This window comes from Vigna radiata, chromosome 5 (assembly GCF_000741045.1).
Source record: "Vigna radiata var. radiata cultivar VC1973A chromosome 5, Vradiata_ver6, whole genome shotgun sequence".
In the NCBI taxonomy this organism is placed as follows: Eukaryota; Viridiplantae; Streptophyta; class Magnoliopsida; order Fabales; family Fabaceae; genus Vigna; species Vigna radiata.
In genome coordinates, this window is record NC_028355.1 from 20,146,373 (window position 1) to 20,168,644 (window position 22,272).

The following is a 22,272-nucleotide window of genomic DNA, read 5'->3' on the forward strand; positions in this document are numbered from 1 at the left end:
TATCAGTTCGTGTGATTCTCTTTCTATTATTTAATTTGCGACTAAAAGTGAAAAAAAAAAAAACAGATCTTTGTTCTTAATTTTCTACAGTGGAAAGTGTAATTGTTTGCTACAGACTTGCATTAATGGTTTCCCTAGGACCACTCTGCCACATCTTCCAAAGCAAGTGAAAGGAATAACTAACAAAAAGAAAAGAAAAAGAGAAACGCAGTAAACACCTAACAAGTCTAGTTGTGTTTTTGGTTACAAATGTGAAACCATTAAAAGCATTGATTTTACAATTTATATTTTATATAATCTAATTTTAACTTATGGAAAGAATAATTTTATTTATTTATTTTTTTTTTCTGAAAGGTTTTTATTCAGAATACCAATATTATATTACCTTGAGTACTGAATGAACTAACTAAAAGAAATTTATGATCGAGAAAAAAGAGAAGTAGACCTCACATTCATAAGTGATCCTTATAAAGTCAAACATTAATTGGTTGGGACGTTCCATTCACAGAACTTATTAAAATAAGTTGAAAATAGCTTGTAGATTTATCCTAGATTACTCTCATAATGTTTTTTAAAAGTTATAGAAATGTTTATGCTATAACTTTAATTCAAACATAAATAAATTTTATTAAATATCTAAACTTTACATTCCATCTCATCCTCTGTAATACACTAGGCTAATAATATTCATTGTTTTATCCAAATGGAAAAAAGAAAACTAAAATAGGATTGATTTATGACCGTTAAAGTCAGACCTTCGAGAAACCATGGCTAACATTAAATGTGGGAACTTTTCATCAAATGAGTATCTTCCACCACATCTCAAATTTACCCTTTTGTATTTTTAGTTCTAATTGATATTGCATCTTAATTTTGTAACTTTTTCCTCTTACCACAAATTACAAATTTGAAATTACTATTTTTAGCTTTTATAAAATAAATAAATTTTAGTTTTATTACATATGCAAAACTCCTTGATTTTTATGTTCATAATATCTGAAAGTTTTATTTATGGTGGATAATTGATATATGTGAAAAATAAGTATTTTAATATTTATTTATAAATGGGTGAAGTACATGTATTATATTATCGGGGGTATTAATAGATATTCAAACTCGCAAAAGGTTAAAATTAGAATTCAATTTATACTTTATTAAATTAAATTTAACTAAAATTAAAATTTAATTATATTTTATTAGATTAAATTTAATTAAAGTTAAAATTTATTTTATATTTTATATTTTTTGTAATTTTATTTTAAAAATTTATAAATTATATTTTTTTAAAATATTTGCAGGTATTCACAAATATTATAGATTCAAGTATTTTTTAAACGGATATCCAAGGATCACGAGATGGATAACGAAATGATTTTTGTTTTTGTTGCGGATCGAATAACAAATAGATACTATCTATACTCAACCGGATTCATTGTCATCATTACTCATGCTAGATATCATTATTATCACATGATTAAAATAAAATAAAGTAAAAAAATATATAAGAGATTACATCAAACTTATATAAAAAAAATTACACTTCACACAAATACCAATAATATCTATAAAAAAAAACTAAATAAAAACATAGGTGGAAAAAATTAAACCACCTATTTGTTCTTTATCATTATTTCCTTCATGAAATTATTTCAAACTTTGAACTTCATGTTTCCAAAAAAAATTCAAACACCAAACAGTATGAGATTAAAGCTCACTAATCAAATTTCTCATCATATTAAAAGATTTATTATTACTTAATACTTTCACAATTCAAGAAAGTCCTTAAAAAGAAGGATTTAAAATTAACTTTTTCTAGTTTACTCCTAGCAAATTTTCTTAAAATCTTCGATTTCATCAAGTCCTTCAATCTATTTAAAAATTAATTTCAATTCTTCTACCTAACTAGCTTACTATGCCATGTAATTAAATTAAGTAACTTAATTAAAATATAAACTAAATTATTGAATAGAAAATTAATAAAAGAAATTGTGAGGGTTGTGTATATTTTTTCAGTAATTGATGTCAAAATATCAAAGTAAAAGAGAACATATTATATGATACAATTTCTTTGTTTGAAAAAGCTTGCTTGTATTCTGAACCTCTCATTTTTTTTAAATAGGTTACATAACATATATTTACACGAGAGATTGGAGAGATATGCAATAAAGAGAGATTATACGAGATTCTCTGTTTACAAGTCACAAAATCCTAACCACTGTCTAAAAGATATAAAATAATCTATTAAAGACACAATAAAAGAAAAAGTTGCTTGTATTCTACAACCCTCCATTCTTAAATAAATGACATAACATATATTTACATGAGATGTTCCAAAAGATATTCAATAAAAGAAGTTATTATTAAAAAAAATTCTATTTACAAAAAGTAATCGTGGGATATTCCTAACAAATATTATAAAATAATCAATTAAAAACATAATAAATTATATTTATGCACATCAACAATTGATTTATCATTGTTCATTTTAGACTGTATCCACATTCCATAGTTTAACGATCTAAAGAATACATAATTTGCATTTCTTTCACAATCCATGAAGGTGCAGGAAAGAATCTAGGGTGGAGGAAGAAATAGCCCATACCAAGTATTGAAGAATTAATTTGGGCCGAATCCATTGAGATCCAAATATTTTTACAAAGTAACTGTAATACCATGTGTTTTTTTTTATTCACAATTGTACAGATCTTAATAAATGTTAAATGCTGACAAAGAGTTCACAAATTTTAGGATTATCATATTAACAACTTATTTTTAATAATTTTTTAACAATAGACTATGTATCACTATTTTATTGGTTTATATATTTAAAACAGACCAATCACAGATTATCGTATAATTCGTTGAAGAAAAGTTGTCGAAAAAAATATTAAAAATACTTTTTCCCAAATTTTAAACACAAAAGAGAGGCATTGCTACATCCCTATTGAAGTTTTCTGTGTAACCTTGGCATCGAATTGAAGAACTTTGTCACCAGCTCTTCCTTTACACCTTTTAATGTTTTGGATCAAACCCATTAAGACTTTTAACTTAGCATTAATAACCTCACCTATGGCTATCATAATAATGGCATCTACAGCAACTTGCCCAACTGCGCCAAAAGCTCTCTTGACAACAACATTTAATAATTAAAAAAGTTAAGATATCATTTCGAATAATATCAGTACCACAAAAGGGTTTTTGATTTTCAATTGATGAAAATCAATTGTTTGGGATAGTTAGTTGAATTGGTGAAAGTCCAAACATCATTTATAACAGACCAACAAAGTCCTTCTGTAAGAGATAAGAGGCTCTCTCGCTTTCAGTCTGCATCGTCACAGTTTTTTGAGTATACGATAGGTTAATGGATAATAGTTCCCTTATTAATAACTAGGCAATTTCATTCAAACTCCATCCAATTAAAATAGTGACTCATATATACTCAAACAATATCTATATAAGCTAGCAAGTGGATCTTCTATATATAATTCATTGTGTTGCATAATGGCACCTAACTTGATACATGTTTTTGTATTGAACTTTTGAAAGAGTTTTCAAATTCTGCTTAGCAGTTGAGGCAGAAAGTAATTAAAGCATGGAACAATGTTGCATTGACTATAAGTAAAAGTCATCCATGAACTTTGACATCAATCATATGATCATCCTATGAGAAACAAAGAAACTAAGCAAGGAGGCAGCAGCAGCCATGTGCCCAATGAGGAATTAAAAGTATAGAATCTCAAGCCAGGAATAATAAAATGAGAGAAAGAAACTGAAAGCAGTTGTAAAATCTTAAAGACGAACTTAGAACTACCCTTATTAATCCTAAGCATAGAAAGACCTCACTGATAGAATCATAACATATTCAGCTTCAGTTGAGAGTTGCAGGATATCTGTTGATGCAGTCAAGCCAAGGGTTCCTTGAAGGCTTGGTGACTCTACGCATGGAACGCCACACGACACTGTTGCACTTGAAGCCAGACCCAAAAGCAAGTTGCCAAACACGGTCTCCTCTTCTCACACTCTCTTTTGCTTCCATGTAAGCCAGCTCATACCAAATGCTGCTGCTAGAGGTGTTGCCAAAGCGCTGCAGTGTCATCCTTGATGCCTCCATGTTCTTGTCGCTCAGCTCCAAGTTCCTCTGAAGCTCATCAAGAATGGTCTTGCTTGCAGCATGCACACAGAAGTGCTCAAAAGCCAGTTTGTAGTCAGGAATGTATGGCTTCTTCATTGATGGAGAACTCCCATCAGTTTTGCTCCCAAATAGGTGCCTCCACACAAGGGTCCCAAAGAACAGAAGCTGCTCAGAAAATGGTAGCACCAAGGGTCCTAGTGTGGTGATGTTGGTCTTTAGAGCATCACCACCAATCTCAATCAAGTCTTTGCTGATCTTTAGTCCCTTCAGTTTCTGCTCATCTTCTTCTTGGTATACACACCTAATTATGTGACAGACATTTATTATCAGTCACCAAATAAGAAATGCTGCTTTTCTTTCATCAATGGTTATTCGTTGCCAACAATAGAAATAGGATGAGAAACTTGGCATGTTCCATTTTCGTTAAAGTGGATTTTCCTTGTGGGACACTTTTTTTGAAGGATGGGTCCAATGTCTTTCCTGAGTTATTAGCTTGACGGTTGGAGGATGGAACTAAAATGTCAACCCTCTTTAAACATACACTAATGTTTTTGGAGATATTTTTGCTCAACCTTGTTCAACATTTTCTTAAGTAATAGCCACTAGTTTTGTCAAGTTGCAATCTGCTTTTTCAGTCAGAATTGGTGTACTGGGATGATGTTGAACTTAATATGGGATGCAAACTACTTAATTTTCTACTAGTAAGTCCACTATAAAGAGTTATCTAGAATTGGTCAACATAAACAGAATATCTGATGACAAAGGAGGATTAAATCCACAAATTTGATGTGATGTTTGACTGATATATTTTTCACTATTGCATTTTTTTGACACCAGATTACGTTACAGGACCTTGTGATGTGAAAAGTATTATAGAAGCTCTTAAAAGTCCAAATTTAGACGGCAAAGTCTTAATGATATATATATCCCAACAACCTTATGTCTCTGTAATTTTGGTTAAATGCATTTTCTATTCACGGGTCCACATCGAAAGTTTGAGTATTTCCTAAAGATTCAACTTAATAAAATAAATTATCTTATCTTGGAAGGGGATATATATATGGCTCTACATGCTTGTGTTTTTAAAGAAAAAAATTAAATTGAAATGTGTTCATAAATTGTGTAATGACATGCATTTTTTGAAGACAAAAAATCTGCAAAAATGTTGTTTTTACAAAGTTAATTAAGAAGAAGAAAGAAAAACAAAACTTGAAATGTAAACAAACAAATGATAATGTAAAAGAAGGCTTATGTTATCTTACTTTTCATTTCACAGGATTTTGTTTGGTTACATAAAAAATAATATAATTAAGAACAGTAAAATTTAAGTCAGTAAATAATATCTTAAAATTGGAAAAACAGAAGTCAGCGATCAGTAATTCCTGCATAGTCTAACGTATGGAGAAAACTCAGCCAACATAACAAACCTAATAGTTCAAAACTATTCCACTCTCTTCAGTATAATTTGTTTAAAGAGATATTCATTTCTATATTTCAATTCACGCAAATCTTTGAAAGCAAAAGGAGAATGAAAATCAGAAGAGTAAGAAGGTGAACCTGAAGCTACGGTCATCAGCACCCTTATGTGTTCGAACAATATGCTCAAGACGGTACTTGGCTCGGCTGTAGTCCCGGCGGCGGTTGGAGAGCAAGACGGCGGAGCAACCCATGCGGAAAAAACAGTTAGGAATGAGCATGGACCTGTCCTTGCCCTGGTACCAGTTGTAGCCCACCATCTCAGTGCTGACCACCACCGCGTAGTTATTAGGGTTTGCTTGCAGAATATCCTTAGCCAAGTCAACGGCTATGACCCCAGCACTGCACCCCATTCCTCCGAGGTTGTAGCTGAGGATGTTCCCCCGCATCTTGTAGTGGTTGATGATCATGGCTGACAGCGACGGAGTGGGGTTGAAGATGCTGCAGTTGACAACCAGAACGCCCACATCCTTGGGTCGGACACGGGTTTTCTCGAAGAGCTCGTCCAGGGCTCCGAACATGACCATGGAGGCCTCTGCACGACCCTCCTTCATGGTGGCGGTGTTCTCGGAGGAGGCCATGACGGCTTTGGGGATGTAGGTTTCATCTCCGATGCCGGAGGACATTAACATCCTCTTTTGGAATTGAAGACTCTCTTCGTCGAACTTCCCTGATTTTCTGGCCACTTCCATCAACTCCTCCCTTGACACCTGCCATGCCATGCAACGTATAATCATCTACTTCATCTTTTTCACTTGGATGCAACTGAATACCATTTTTTTCTAATATTTTCTTTTTCCATCAAAAATCCAGTTTTATTTTGATAAAACTATGCACTTCATTAAAGATTTTCAAATAAAAGTATTTATTATTAAGGTATATTATCTTCAACATGTACAAGATTCTTTCTTAAAAATTAAATTGTCTTATTTTAAGGTATCTCTCCACAAATTATCTCTTACATTAATTGTTTTTCTTGAGCACAGTACCCTTGATTGTTTTGTATTTCTTATAGTCAATAAGCAATAAATGTTTTAAATTGTTAAGATGATATTAATTTTTTTTCTTGTTAGTATTTTTGGAAATGACTAACAAAAGTTAATTACTTGTTTTTGCCACTTCAAACTTTTGATCTTTATCCTTTTTATTTTTAGTTTCAACATATTGATTGTTTCACACTTTTTAAATTGTACACTTGTACTTAGTTAAGTGATTAAGACTGTTTTTCAGCTGAGTATGGGTACTTTGTGTTTCAAGTTACTTTTGTAGAATATAAAATTATTTCATGAAAAGATAAATCAAATGGTTAGAAATTTGAAATAATATGCAAAATTATTAAAGAGATAAATTAAACATTTTTTAATTTACGTTAAAAATCTAAATTTTCAAATGGAAATGAGAAGGGTGATGAGATCACCAATCATATATTAAACTTTCCAAATAAATTTATTGTTATTTAACTAACTTTGTAATTGATGTTATTAGTTAATAAGTGCCTTTAATACATACACATTAGAGAGGGAGAAACTAGTAAAGATTTTCCTTTGAAAAAGAAAGAAATCTGAAAAACAAAAAGTAATAAAGGCGATTCAATGGTAACTAATCATTTCCCATAAGAAGTTGAGTTCAACTCCTCTTTAGTTATGTAAGTAGTTTTATACGAGTTGTTTAATTTTTGAAGTATTAATAAACCTCTAAGATCCAACTTATATAACTTTTTTATATGCAAAAATAAAATAAAAATAACATTACTACTAGTCATCGGAATAGTATATATCATTTAAAACTGTCAAACGACCAAGTACCAAAGTATTTAGATAAACTTTGTTATTATTAAAGTTATGATTAAAATCATAAATATTCTTAAAAAAGCTAAACAAACATTTCTGGAAAATTTTAAATTCAAATTTAAAAACTATATAATAGTTTTGAAAACCTAAGACAATTAAAGTGGTAATTATTTCTTCACCTACCTAAAAAAAAGTAATAATCTCTTGTTATTTTTGTAATGAATTATAATTAAACTCCTATAATTTTGTTTTATAAGACCATTGAGTTTGAATAAAATAAACATTTATTGTAATGAGATAAACGAAAATTGAACAGGGTGCAGAAGAATTTAAGGTGGCCAATGAGCAGTGTGTTTAGATAAACGAAAAAGAAGATGGATGGACCAATGATGGTGAAAATTCTTGTGGGTATAATCAAGCATTTATGAATGAGTGTTTTATATTTATATGATAATACAGTGAAGGAAAGGAAAAACATACCTTGAGTTCATCATCTGGTTTAAAGCATGCAAAATCAATGAGGTAAATGGGTCGAGGGCGTGACATGAAGTAAACAGACAAAGTGAAGACGAAGACCCCAAAGGAAGCAAGAACAGTGGCAAGGTCGTAACGCGCATCTTCCCAAAGCTTCTTCCAAAGGTCTTCTTTGCTGAGGCTTCCAACCTCAGCACTGAAGACCACCAGAAGAACAGGTATGGTCAACAAGTATATGCCATGGTTTATCAGATAATGGTAACCCAATTTAACGTACTTGAGGTTAACGGACTGAAGAAAATCCGGCAAACGCCTCCTAACCCTGACGGAGAAGGTCAAGGACCCAGCGTTTGGCCCAGAAGACTCAATCCCACGGTTCACAATCTCCGCCGAGAACAGATCACGTTCACTGGCCATGATCGATGAACAATGATCTATGATGATGATGATGATACTGTGAGTATATATATATGTATATACTCACAATTTATGTGGGATTGTGATTGTGTAGATGTTTTATATTTATAGTAGGAAAATGGATGATACACGAGGTGGGTGAAAAAGAGTTAATGCTAACACCTAATTGATGTTTGTGTAGTTGAGACTTTTCAACAGCCTTAATTTCTTCATTTAATGTAAGTGGGTGTCTGAGTTACATTACAGTCCTGATAACCAGAGGCTTTTTTCCTTCTTTCTTTCCATCTTCCTCTTGTGCAAGGAACAATAACAAAATCAAAACGGAAATTTTCTAACATTTATGTCAATCAACTTGTTTCTCTACTCTGTTCTGAACAATCAATGTTAGATCTAATTGGTCACACCAGCTGGCCCTCCACGTGTACACATCTTCCTCACCTCGTCACTTACCTTTATGCAAATACAAAGATGTTGACAACACCTTCACTCTCTTTCCATCAAAAATTTATCACAGTAACTTATAAATCACATCTTATACTCTTACTTCTATGTTTTTTCAGTACTTCTTCATCATTTCCACCATTTTTGTTTTCTTCTTGCTCTCTGCTTAAAGTACAATCAAATTTATAACTAGACGTTCACATTTTCTTTAACCTAATTTCTCATCATCTTTTAAATATAACACCTAATACTCTGTTGCTTTTTAAATTTATTACATTCAAAATATAATAAGAGTAATTTTAACTATATAAATATATATATTTACAGTTGTGACAGAAATTTAAATGTGCCAACGCTAACCTAGCGTATGGTGGTGATGCAGGGGGCGTTAATGGCGCCAGCAAGAGAATGATATGAAAGTCACGGTTGAGATGGGAAGTTAATAACGTGTGTGATGGATTTATTGGCAGTTGGTATATACTTCAATGACAGAGGTTTATATATATATATATATATATATATATATATATATATATATGAAGAATAATATATTTTCTTTTTCCTTTTAGCAATCATGCATAATAACATTAAAACAAGTTGATCAAAGTATTTTAAAGATTGAAAAGTCTTTAATTCTTTAGCTTTGTTCGAATGCGTGCTTTATTCATTTAATTAAGCTAAAATTAGGTTACGTGTGATATTTATTTTAAGTCAATCAAATTAACTTTTTTTCTTAAATAAGCTTTAAAAAATACTTTTAAGAACATAACTAATATATTAAAACTTAATCTTGTCAATTGTAAAAGTGATCAATCGGTACGTGTCTAAGTCGTTATAATAAGAAATAATTAATTATTTGAAATTGATCTCAAATATATAATCATTTACATAATAATTGTTTTGAAATTGATTATATTTATTAAAATATAGTTTTGTATAGCAAGTTTTTTATATATTTAAAAAATAAGCAGTTATGAAGTTGTTGGGTTATTTTGAGAAAGAATATACCGGAAAATTAATTATTAAGAGAGAGTTTATGGTTTTCTTCTTCACATGTTACTTAATTTTTTTATTTTTATTATTTTTATTCAACGTAAGATTTTTTATTCACTCAATTAATACTCATCTGAACTAATAGTACTAAGATAAATTATTGATTTTGATACTAATTTTTAGAGTCTCTTTGAGAGAAAAATACATAGAAGATTCATTATCAATAAACCTTAAACAAAACACATGTAAAATATTATGACACTGTATTTAACCTAAAATCTTACAAAAGTAAATTTTTAAATTCTTTTAATTAAACATTACTCTACTTTTTTTATTTCTATTCTATAAGACACAAAATCATGCTTAAATACCTAATATATATATATATATATATATATATATATATATATATATATATATATATATATATATATATATATATATATATAACATGTTTTTGCTAAGAATTTTGACTTGAATTTTTTTTATATAGAAAATATGGCATAAACCTTATAAAAAATATATATCACTACCTATATGATATGTTTCATTAACCTTTTTTATAACTTTGTTTCAAACTTTCTATACGTTTAGGTTGCATATCCTAATACAATAAATTTGAGTATATGGTGTTGTAATAATTAAATGTGTCACCACTGAAGTATGAATGTAATCCAATATTCAGGATATTGGAATAATTCTATTAAGTTTGAGATTAAACGTAAATTTAAATAGATTCAAATCAATACAAAGTTTTGTGTGTGAATATTTTCTTAACTTGTTATTTTATTTAATTTTTTTATATTGATTTGGTTTGATTCTACTTGCTACTATTAATTAATTTGTTTTGTCGATGTATTTAATCATACAAATGATTTAAATATAAATTTAGTGCACAACCTATATTTTTAATAATAATAATAATAATAATAATAATAAGGACGTTTCTAAAATAACACAAAGAATAAGAAGAGAAAAGGTACATAAATGTAGAAATGCAAAGAAGAAATCTTTATTATTATCACTGCAAGTATTCAAAAGGAAAGGTTTATAAACAGACATTATTTTATATATGTAGTAAAGAGAAAAGCTTTAAAATATTTAAATATATTTCCTTAAAGTATCACGTGGAGATAAATATTTAATTTAAAAAAGAAAAAAACAGTGATGAAAAATATAGAGGGCAAAAACAAGACACAGAAGATAACTGTATCCCGACAAGACAACATGAGAGGCTGTCTTTAGAGTGATCTGTAACCTAAAATAATAACGCCTCTTTAAGATCTGTGCAGAGCAGAAATTTATTGTGCTTTCTGCATCTCATCTAACTTCTCTTCTCTTCTCTTCACGCCTATTTTTTATTTTCATTCAATCTAAACTTTTTCATCCAACAAAGATTTCAGCTTTATTAATTGGAAAATTTTTTTTAACAATATTTTTTTAACAACTTTTTACAACGTATACGTGACAGTTTGTAATTGATCTGTTTTAAATATTTTTTAAACATAAATTCAAATAGACCAATAAAATCATAACATGTATCCCATTATCAAAAAATGTTATCAAAATATTATTATCCTTATTAATTTATTGTTTTTTCGTTAAAACACAGGAATCCGTGAGTTTTAACCAAAACCCATACAAGTTGCGTCAACTTTTTCTCTTTAACAGCTTAAAGAACAACTGTCAAGAGAGGACAATAATATTTTCCCAACATTTTTTCAATAATATTTTAATATTATTTACGTATTTAATTTAAAATTATATTATAATCAATAATAATAATCATAAATATTAATATAAACTAATGATCAACATTAAAATATTATTAAAAAAATTTATTGTTAAAATATCATTATACATCTATGGTAAATATATATCAATACATTTCCGACAAGGCTGTCATTAACGGATAAATTGGATATTAAAATGAAATAACTACTCTATTTATGAACTGCTAAGTAAGTATTTCAAAAATCAATATACCCATTTCATAACAAGTAATGTATTATCCATGGATAAATGTATCTAACACAGCCTTGAAAATAATAATTAATGCTTACACATGCTTTTTGTCCTAATTCTGCGGCATTGAAGATATTTTTTAAAGATCTATGGAAAAAATCAATTAACTACACACATTGTATTATAATATGTATGTATGTATGATATAAGGGACAAGACACTTATCAAGTTCCTCGTTGACTTTAGTATTCTCCGTATTTATATAAGAGCAAAGTATTATTCTCCATGAAGGTTATGTCTCACAAAGACAACAAAAAAATAAAGATGATTTATATCATTACAATAAAATTTTAAAAAAAATTATTATTTTTAGTCATAAAAAATGATTAATCATTGTTATAATGACTAATTTAAATATTAATTTGTGAATTAATTTTAATTTTTTATTTATAATACAAATTATTTTAATTACTAGTAATTTTTAATTTATAAATTAATCATTATAATAATTAATTTTTTTATTAAAATTAATCATTATTCAATTTTTTTTTCTTATAGTACGTAAAAAACACTAGCAAAATAAAACTGATTTATATATATAAAACATTGATAGAAAAATAAAGAATATCAAACTTTATTAAGTTAAAACATTTAATTTTTATACAACTTTTCTTGCGTGACTTCTTAGAAAAGTTGTATTACTTAATTGTTTTTAATTTAATGATATCCAATATATTTAACTTTTTTTTTCTCTTAATAGATTTTAACCTTTTTAATGAGTTTGATAAAAAATGATTTTAAATATATTTAAACTTTGTAAGGATGATTTATAAGACGGGTTTTACATTCATTTATATACTAAGTTTTATTTTTAATCAATGTCAATATATTCTTTCACATTAAAACATATGTATTTGAAATGACATAGATGATCGATTCAATAATAAATAAAACAATATACCTATAACAAATAATTTTTTTTAATAAAAATAGATTTTAATAATTTTAATATCATCATAAAAATTAAAATTAAAATTTAACTCAATTCTATCATGTAATAAATTAAAATTTACATTTAGTTACTTATGTAACATAAATTCCCCTTAATATTTAAAATATTTTTTAATTCTTAACTTCAAAATCTTCATTTCAATCATTCAATTATTATATTTTGTAAATTATTATAAAAATAAAACTAAACTTTTTTTTTCATTAAAAAAAATGTCAAGGTAAATATTTTATAAATATTATTAAGAATTATAATCTCATATTAAAACATGAGTAGGGTAAGAAAATGGGTTCACTTAAACTGTTTGTATCGATTTGTTATTAACTATTAAAATTAAGACGAAATAGATTAACTTGTTATAACAACATGAATTAAAAATTTTAATATGTCTTTGAGACCATCAACCTTGTTTTTAACTTTTATTTCTTAAAAATTTATATTATATTATATTATATATATATATATATATATATATATAATTATGCATTTGCTCTAATTATTTATTGTCAAGTAATCAAATCAACACAACAACTATAACAACTATATTTAATTAAGTACACTACACCAACTTGTTAAATTAATGTGCCATTCGTTATCCTGTCCTTTTAATAATTTTCTTTTAAGAAAATTCCTTCCTACATTTTTTAGATTGAAAGTTTACTTTTATTTTCTTAGGTCGCATCAACTAATTTATGCAAATAAATGAGAAAGTTAAGATAAATAAAGTAAATATTTTTTTTATTCTAAAAAAGTATATAAAACAAATCCATTTCTCTTTTTTTTTTTCCAAATATTTTTCTTAAAGAGCACAAAAGGTCAAGAGAAAACTAATTTGAGTATAAAATCTTAAGTTATATAATTGAGAATACTTGTTGTTGATTTTTTATTTAGATATAATTATTTTCATATTTATTGATGATTGAAATATTTGATTGATTGTGACATTATTAAATGTTTAAATAAAGTTAGAGAATTTGAACTAATTGGATCAAAATATGTTTAATTTGAATTGAAATTATGTTTGTAAATACGATTTCAGTTAAAAAAAACTGAATTCATGTATTTAAATGTATTGATATGAATATTTTTTTTTTTAAATGACCCATTTCAATAAATAAATAAATGACCAGTTTCACGAGGCAGACCACATACTAGAAAGAACATAATCTTAACAAGAATATTCATGGTTTGAATTGAAGCGTTGCTAACAGCTGAAGTAAGCCCAGTAATAGCGTTGTTGGGCCTTGGCCTTTAATTGTTGCGTCAGGACCCTTGTTCTTACCAATTTCTATATATATTGTCTAATTTAAAATGATTTTGAAATTTTGGGTAAAATATACAAATTAATACAATAAGCTAAAATTATTAATGCTGTGATTTATTTAAGTATTCAGAATATTGAATTTATAGAAAATTCAACGAAAAAAAAATGAATGAAACGTAAAATTAAGTTTTAAAATAAACAATTAGTGAAAATTTGGCTCAATGTATGCAATCTTGTTGAGTTGTATGTACTCTTAAAATCTTTAATTTCACTTTTTTCTAATTAATGTTACTTTTGGCTCAATCTAATGTTTTTGACATCTCTAGATTGAAGTAAAGAGTTTACAAAGACATTTTGGATATTTAAAATTTTGTAGTTAATATAAATTAAAATTGAATCATAAATCTAAAATGTCATAGATATTTATCCATTCAAAATCTGAATAAATTGTATTTAGTTTTGGGACTTTTCCATAAAATACATCATCATAATTCATAATGCAATAAAAATAATTTATATAAATATTTTTCAACCAAAATATATGTTATAAATGCAAATATATCAAATTATAATAAAAATGACTAAAATAAAATGCATGTAAAAAAGAAGAAAGAAACACAATTACAAATGAGATTTTGTGTAAGCCTATTTAAATGTGGAAACTTAGTTTGGAAACAAACTTTGATTGATTCAAATGTGTAAACTTCAAAACCATTCTATTATAATGTTCAACAATATTAATAATAGACATTTGCAACAATTTCCCGTGCAAAAGTCCTCTAACATCCTGTTTTTTCTTCTTCTAGAATCGATACAATTCAATTTTTTACATTTTTTTCTATATAAGACTGCATCTCTTGCATTAAGTAATAATATACTTTCTTTATTTTATCCTTATTATTCTCATTTCCATGCTTAAATTAGATAATATTTAATGTTATTACTATTCATTTATCAAGGTTGTTAATAATGAAGATAGCAAAGAGCGAGAAACAAAATATAAAGATTTCATTAACAGAAAAATTCTTCCAAATAAGTAAGTCTTAATACTTTTTTTTTTTTTAAATGAGAAGTTAACTTCATTCATTTTAATTTTTTGAAATTTTATTTTAACACACTCGAGATAAATAAGCATGATCTTTGACAAAGTTAAATTATAATTTTTTTTTTCAGAACATACAATACAATTTTTAAAAATTTAACCAACCAACTTTTCTTCCTTTTTTTTCACGTTATTAACTAATTGTATGTTTGTTGCAGTTTCCAACCCATATAATCTATGGTAAAATTACTTCAAAACACTTAAATTTTATCATTTTTTAAAATATAAATACTTTGTTTCAAAACACAGCATAAGAAGAAACAAGACTTAATTAGTCGAATAATTCCTACTTTGTTGATCTTTTTTTAAAAAAAAAAATTAATGTTTTCTAACTTTTGAAAAAATATCTCTCAATTAAGTCATTTGTTTTAAGTTACTATAATGTCATGTGTTCATTTTATGGTTTTTTATTTTTTATTTTAATTTTGTTCAATAAAATTTAATACTTTTTATAAAAAATTTGTTTTCACGTATCAAATTTATGATATCATGTAAAAATAACTTGTTACATGTTAATATAAGTGTCATTATCTTAATTTCAATTTAGTTTCTATATTTGTGTCACGATAACAAATGTAAGTTATTTTTATTCAACAAAATTTTAGAAATTAACTAACAGGATTTAAAAACATGTATATACTTTATGAAATGCAATTTGATTATAAAATTAGAAATATAAAATGGTATTTATAAAGAGTAATTTTTACAAAGTCCATGACACGATTAAGTGGCACTTAATGAGAAGGTCGGTGAAGAGAAGTATAAAGAAAAGGAAAATGTAGTATGTATTATATAATAGAGAAATGTATGATTAATGACTTCAAATCATGCATGGGAACTCAAAGTCTGTTTTTCGACACACTATTTAGTTAATAATGTTGAGTTATTGGAAGAATCACGTGGTCGGATATATGCATGTCACAGTCCTAGATTATAAAAGTCAATTGTTACCAGAAATATTCTCTATCTCAACATAAAAATTTAAATAATTATTTTTAAAATCTACCTTTTAGATTTGAAATTAAATTGTCCCAAAAGTAACTCAAAAGAAAAAACAGGTTATTAAATGGTAATCATTAAATTCATATTATCCAACTATTTTTGTTTCATATTGTGAAAGGAAAATAAAATTTTAACACCATTTTTTGACACCATTTTGACACAGCAAAGGTATCAAAATGTGGTTGGACGATTTCAAATTAAAAAAAAAACTTTGGTTTTTTTCTTCCAAACATACCCCTGTCTCAACTTTTTTAATTTGAAATCGTCCAATCACATTTTGACACGTGTGCAATGTCAAAATAGTATCAAAAAAATGGTGTTAAAATATCATTTTCTATTGTGAAATTTTCTTCCTTTCCGAGTGAAATCTCGCAACTTGAATTCATGTTTTCTCACCGCGTGCTTACCTTTTGACTTAGTTTTCCCTATGCCATGCATAACTGCTCTGATTTTTAAAAACATTTCTTTATCTATAATATTTTAATATTTATTTATACAAAAAAACCTCACATATTTTCAATATTTCCGTCTTACTAATTATTTTCATAGAATTAATCACTCTTAATAGAGTCATATATGAAGGCTAGATACATTTTCATGCATAGACTCGTACGGAACTATCACTATTAATGTGCTACTACAATTTACAATGAGCATATAATAAAAGGCATTGTAGCTTATACTAAGGACCTCCAATGTTGATAAAAACGTTCCACACTCTTGTAAGTAAGTAAGTAATAATAATAATAATATTATGATTGAATTTTGTTAGTTAATAGTAATAATTGTAATATGATTGAGTTTTTGTTGCTTATTCATTCAAATAATTTATAATTTCGTTTGATATTATTATTAAAAATTAGAAAGTTGCTTTAGTTAAGTGACTAATACCTATTAGATTTAGTGATGTTTGTTAAGTTAGGTAAGATTTGTAAATACATTAATCTATTATAAAAGAAGATCATATTGAGTTAAGTTAAATTCTTACATTTTTTTTTATATCTAATTTATTTTACTCTTGAGCGGTTTTAATTAAGTTTAACAAATTAGATCAATATTTTGAATTTTTTTATATGTTAATAAATTAAATCGCAATAAATTTGTCTAAACTAATTTAAAATACAGAAAAAAAACATGATACAATTTGTATATAACACACGAACATAAAAGCGAGTTTCGAATTAAATCTTAAATAGTCCGTATTAAAGTCATATTAAATCTTAAATATATTATATTAAAGAAGAAAAAAAAAGATAAGTTAAAAAATAACTTTACTAGATGAAAAAGGTAACTAAATACTAGAATAGTTATACTTTGACACATTTTTTACTTTAACATTCAAGTTACACACAAGAGGTTTCACTGATAAACTTTTTCGACAAATCAAATTACATAATTTTAAAAATTACTGACATTTTATTGTGTCAAATAAACGTAACTGATACAATGAACATAACTGACACGTGTCAGTCATTGTACTACCATCTCTCTATATATATATATAAACCGAGCAGTCCGAAAAATATTCTTACATTTTTACTTTATATATATATATATATATATATATATATATATATTCAGTTTTATAAATATTAAATAAAATTATTTAAAAATATTTTTAAATAAAAACTTGGAATACTTTTCTAGCATGAAACATAATTCAAAATACAGTTAAATGTTAAAACATATACAAATAAAATTAAACTACCCGAAAACAAAATCAAATAATTAATACGTTTAAATAATTGATAACATCCAGACTAACATTTCTAATTTTACACAAATAGTCATCACATAATTACATGTGAATAATACAAATTAAAAGTTAATTAATGTGACCTATAAACTTTAATTTGTTAATGAATGTATACGCTAAATTTTATAAAAATATTATGATACGTGAACACTGTAATGTGTTGCATGGTCTGATATTTCTTTAATGTTTTGTTTCGTACGACGTTATTTATGTATTATATTTACATTAATTTATTTTCTCTTATATATGTGAAAGCATAAGATAACATATGACTATAGATGTGATGTTATAAGAAGCAAATTGGTGACATGGCAAGATGATTCGGAATAATGTTATTTATGTGAAAGTAACAAAAGAGCTAATAAATAAGAAGAAATAAAGGATATGTATGATGATGATTTATTTTTGGAGGTCGCTTTTGATGCAACACATGTTTTCTTACCGCGTGCGTATCTTTTGACTTCCTTTTCTCGCCATTATCTTGTACTAAACTTTCAATGTTTTTCTGGGACCATACAGAAGCAACACTTCTAAAACCATACAATAGTTTCTGCATACTACTTTCTGCTACGTGGACTGCATCCTACTTCTAAAGTTCATTATTTATTTTGGTCTAATAAGTTTTTAATTTCTTAACTTTCAGTTGAATTGAAAATAGTTTCTTTTCATAACTTGATTTAGTTCTCTAATATTAATGTTACTATAGAATTATAACTGATCGATTGGACACAAGGACGAACTGGATAAAAAGAATTAAACAGTTGACATGCAAGAAAGCATCGTTTAATCCTGACAATAGTTGAGTTTCACTTTATTCACATTTGAATTACTATATATCTATATAGAGAGATTTTGATTTAAACATCGTATATTCTGCATGTCACTCTTCACACCGATCGGTTACACAGAACAACGGAACGAACGTTGGATGGACACAAGAATTTAAGAGTTATTTTCGTCCTGTTTCAGCATAAACAATTAGTATAATTGTCATGTATGAATGCATGTATTCTCATGGTAAACCTTCCACGTTAATAAATTCTTATCTAATTCTTGCAATCATATCAATATATTTAGTTACTATATGCAGACATCGAACGAGATTGATTTTAAGATTTGGTTAGTTGATTCCACAGCTTCATCAGTACTATAAAATATTAGTTGCTTTGTTTTATCTTCAGCTATATATATATAATCCTTAGTACTGGTTTTCTTGGGTGATTTAGTATTCTTTAATGATACCTGTGATATAATATACTATGCTGATATATAAACATGAAATTATAACATATACGAGTTGAAGAGAGATCAAGAAAAGTTGTGGACGAAAAATATGAAGAAATTTTGATGAAAAAAATCCTATTCAGTGAGCAAAATGATTGCTAGCTACAGGTATAGGTATAGGATTAGGTGGGGTAGGTTATGATGTGAGACATATTAATTTTCAGAATCAAATAAAGATATAGATTAAAGCAGTGTCTAGAAACTCTTTGACACATGAACAACTTTGTGAAATATTGATTGGGTGGTTTGAAATGTGCAATAAGAATTATGTAGTAATCATGCAATAAATGGTGAAATGAAGACATGTATAAAACATGCAATAAGAATTAGGAAAAAGTTGTTAAATAAACTTTTTTTTATAACTTTTTTACGTACGTTTATCTAATAGTCTGTAATAGGTCTGTTTTAAATTGTTTTTAAATATAAATTTAAACAAGACCAATAAAATAATAATATATATTTTATTGTAAAAAAATTATTAAAAATAGTTGTCAAAATATCAACATTGTAAAAATTATACTAATCATGATTGCATAGAAGTGGAATTACAAACCTAAGTCCACGTTTGTGTCAGTTTGTTTATGTTACTTTATTCTGGGGAACTTTTTTGGGTGGCCATAGATATTTCCGGTAGTGTTTTTTGACATGTTGGCACCAAAACATGAAGATTAACAGCATAAGGTTCAACACAGTTCTCTTGTCTCGATCAATCAAACTTAACAAATCATGAATTTAGCGAATTTGTATCCAATGATAACAAGAGTCAGTGATGAAAGGAACTATAGAAAAAGCGGCGTCAAATTTTTTCTTAGTTCTAAAATAGAAAAAAACGGATATGTGGCAGATGAACAAAATAAGAAAGATATATATACTTCCAATTTTATTTAATATATAAGTATAATATATTTAGTGACTTTTATAAATGACTGTCTTAACATTAGCACAAATGATTTTTTTTATTGGTTAAAAAATGTATTTTTTTTTACATTAGCCATACATGCCTATGATTTAATCCATTTCCGGAAAATAAACTTTACGTAACATGTAAATTTCATTAATAGTGTAATGCTATTTTGATAAGCATACCATATAAAATTTTAATTAATTAAAATCCTACATTTGATATGATTTATAACTTACTATTAATTTTATTCTATAAATTTAATTAATTAATGAGGTTATATTAATTGATTTGAACTGTATATTTGATTATGATATAAAAATCTCAAGTAATGCTCACAAAATATTGAACAGACTAAATCAAAAACTCATTTCTTCTAAAGTATGTTATCGCTTAACCACATTGTCAAAAAAAAAAAACAAAAAAACACTTAACCACAGATAACTAATGTCAGTGAACGAATTTTGCATTTTCTTTTTCACACAAGAGTTCTTTATTTTATTATATTATATTATCTTGCTATTTTTCATGTTGGGTTAATCGAACGAGTCAATTGTATCTCCGAAATCTTAGAATGTCCAATTTTGATTTAGTTTATATTAATTTAAGTAAACGATCCATTTATTCACTTTATGGTCGGTTCAAGATTTTCTAACAAAATGTCAGTCTTATTTTAAGAAACCCTATGGTTTCAACGTATATGATCATTAGAAGTTAGGGGTAAAAACATTTCGGTATTTGATAATGATATAAAATAAATAAATTTCAAGAACTTTTTTCATATAACTTCTGTACGAATTGAAAATTATAATTTTTCTAATATTACTTCTATATAATTTTTATATTAGTTATAAGATTTTTAATAAAATATTAAGTGTAACTAACTATTAAGAAGAAGTCATTAAAAATATGTTTTTTCTTTATTAAGGAATAATATAATAAATATAGTAAAATTGTATGGATTGTTCTAACTGTTTAAGAAAAATTGTATACAACTATTTTTTCATAAAATATATAAATGATCTAAAACAAGGAACCGTATCAAAATTAGATTTAGATAAAAAAAATACATTATCAACGCAAAACATTTGTGAATAAATAAAATCTTCATTATCAATGAAAAATTCGTTGGTAAAATGAATAAAAAAATTTCTACCCAAATTTGGTTTTACTGTCAATATATTTTCATTTTTTTTATATAAAAAACACCACAATAAAATGCGAAAATAGAATACGAAAATAGCCATTAAAATCACTGACGATCTTCTTGTTTTCCTTCTACTGTGTCCGTGTTTCAACCTTTCTGACGAGTTCCTCTTCACACCTCTCTAGCGATTGCGAATATCATTGATGTCTTTCTTTCTTCTCTCTTTTTCTCTCAGATATAAGAACACGATAACAAATTAGAGTGGTGGCTTCATTCTCTATGCAAAAACATATCTAAGATCGTCTTTCTTTTTTGTGATTTCCATTCTCTTCGAGTGATGGTTCCTAATGGTTTTCATTTACCTAAATAAACTAGTTAGATTTGTTGATGTAGTGGTTATTAATGGTTCGTTGGCCGTAGAACTCACAAAAGAAAAAAAATAAAAAAAATGAAGAAAGAAGAGAAAAAGAAGATGATCAAAATGGCAATAATTACTGACAAATTATATCGACAATTTTTTTCGTCAGTAATTATCCATCGATAATTACCGGTGAATTTTACCGATAGATCAGAATTTGTCCATAAAATTTATCGACAATATTTATCGACGATTTTTTAATGTGGATAAATCATCAATAATTTTGATTTACTAACGAATTTTATGCATTAGAAACAAATTTTAGCCATCAATAATATTAATTGTTTTTTATAATGTATCAATTTTAAATGTAAATAACATGTAAGTATTATAAGACCCTTATATAAAAGAAAAAAGAAAATGTTAAAAATAATATGATATAGTATTACCTCTAACAAGTAAAGTATGACGATCTTAATTTATTCTAATATGTTTTACTCATCACATAATTGTAGATCGATTCACATATATCTAAACTAAATTATAAAAAATTAACAAAGTTTATTGTTATTTTTTTTAATCTCAATTTAAATATATTATAAAAGTAAAAATTTATGGTAAATATAACAGTTAAAATAACTTTTAAATTAATTGTTTATTATAAATATAAATTCATACTTCTAGAAAAATTTTATTAGCAAAATAATAAATCAAATATTCAAAATACAAAATATGCTACACAATAATTAGAGATTAAACAA

General features: G+C 26.5%; 1 protein-coding gene across 1 annotated transcript; it reads right to left on the reverse strand.

Moving 5' to 3' along the window:
* Positions 1-3,582: 3,582 nt before the first annotated feature.
* On the reverse strand, positions 3,583-8,365 carry LOC106762302 (3-ketoacyl-CoA synthase 10). The gene is made up of 3 exons (XM_014646135.2): positions 7,879-8,365; positions 5,690-6,318; positions 3,583-4,433 (listed from the first exon to the last, which is right to left on the reverse strand). Exons 1-3 carry the CDS (start codon positions 8,287-8,289, stop codon positions 3,869-3,871), a joined length of 1,605 nt encoding a protein of 534 aa, XP_014501621.1. The 5' UTR covers positions 8,290-8,365; the 3' UTR covers positions 3,583-3,868.
* Between the last annotated feature and the right edge of the window lie 13,907 nt (positions 8,366-22,272).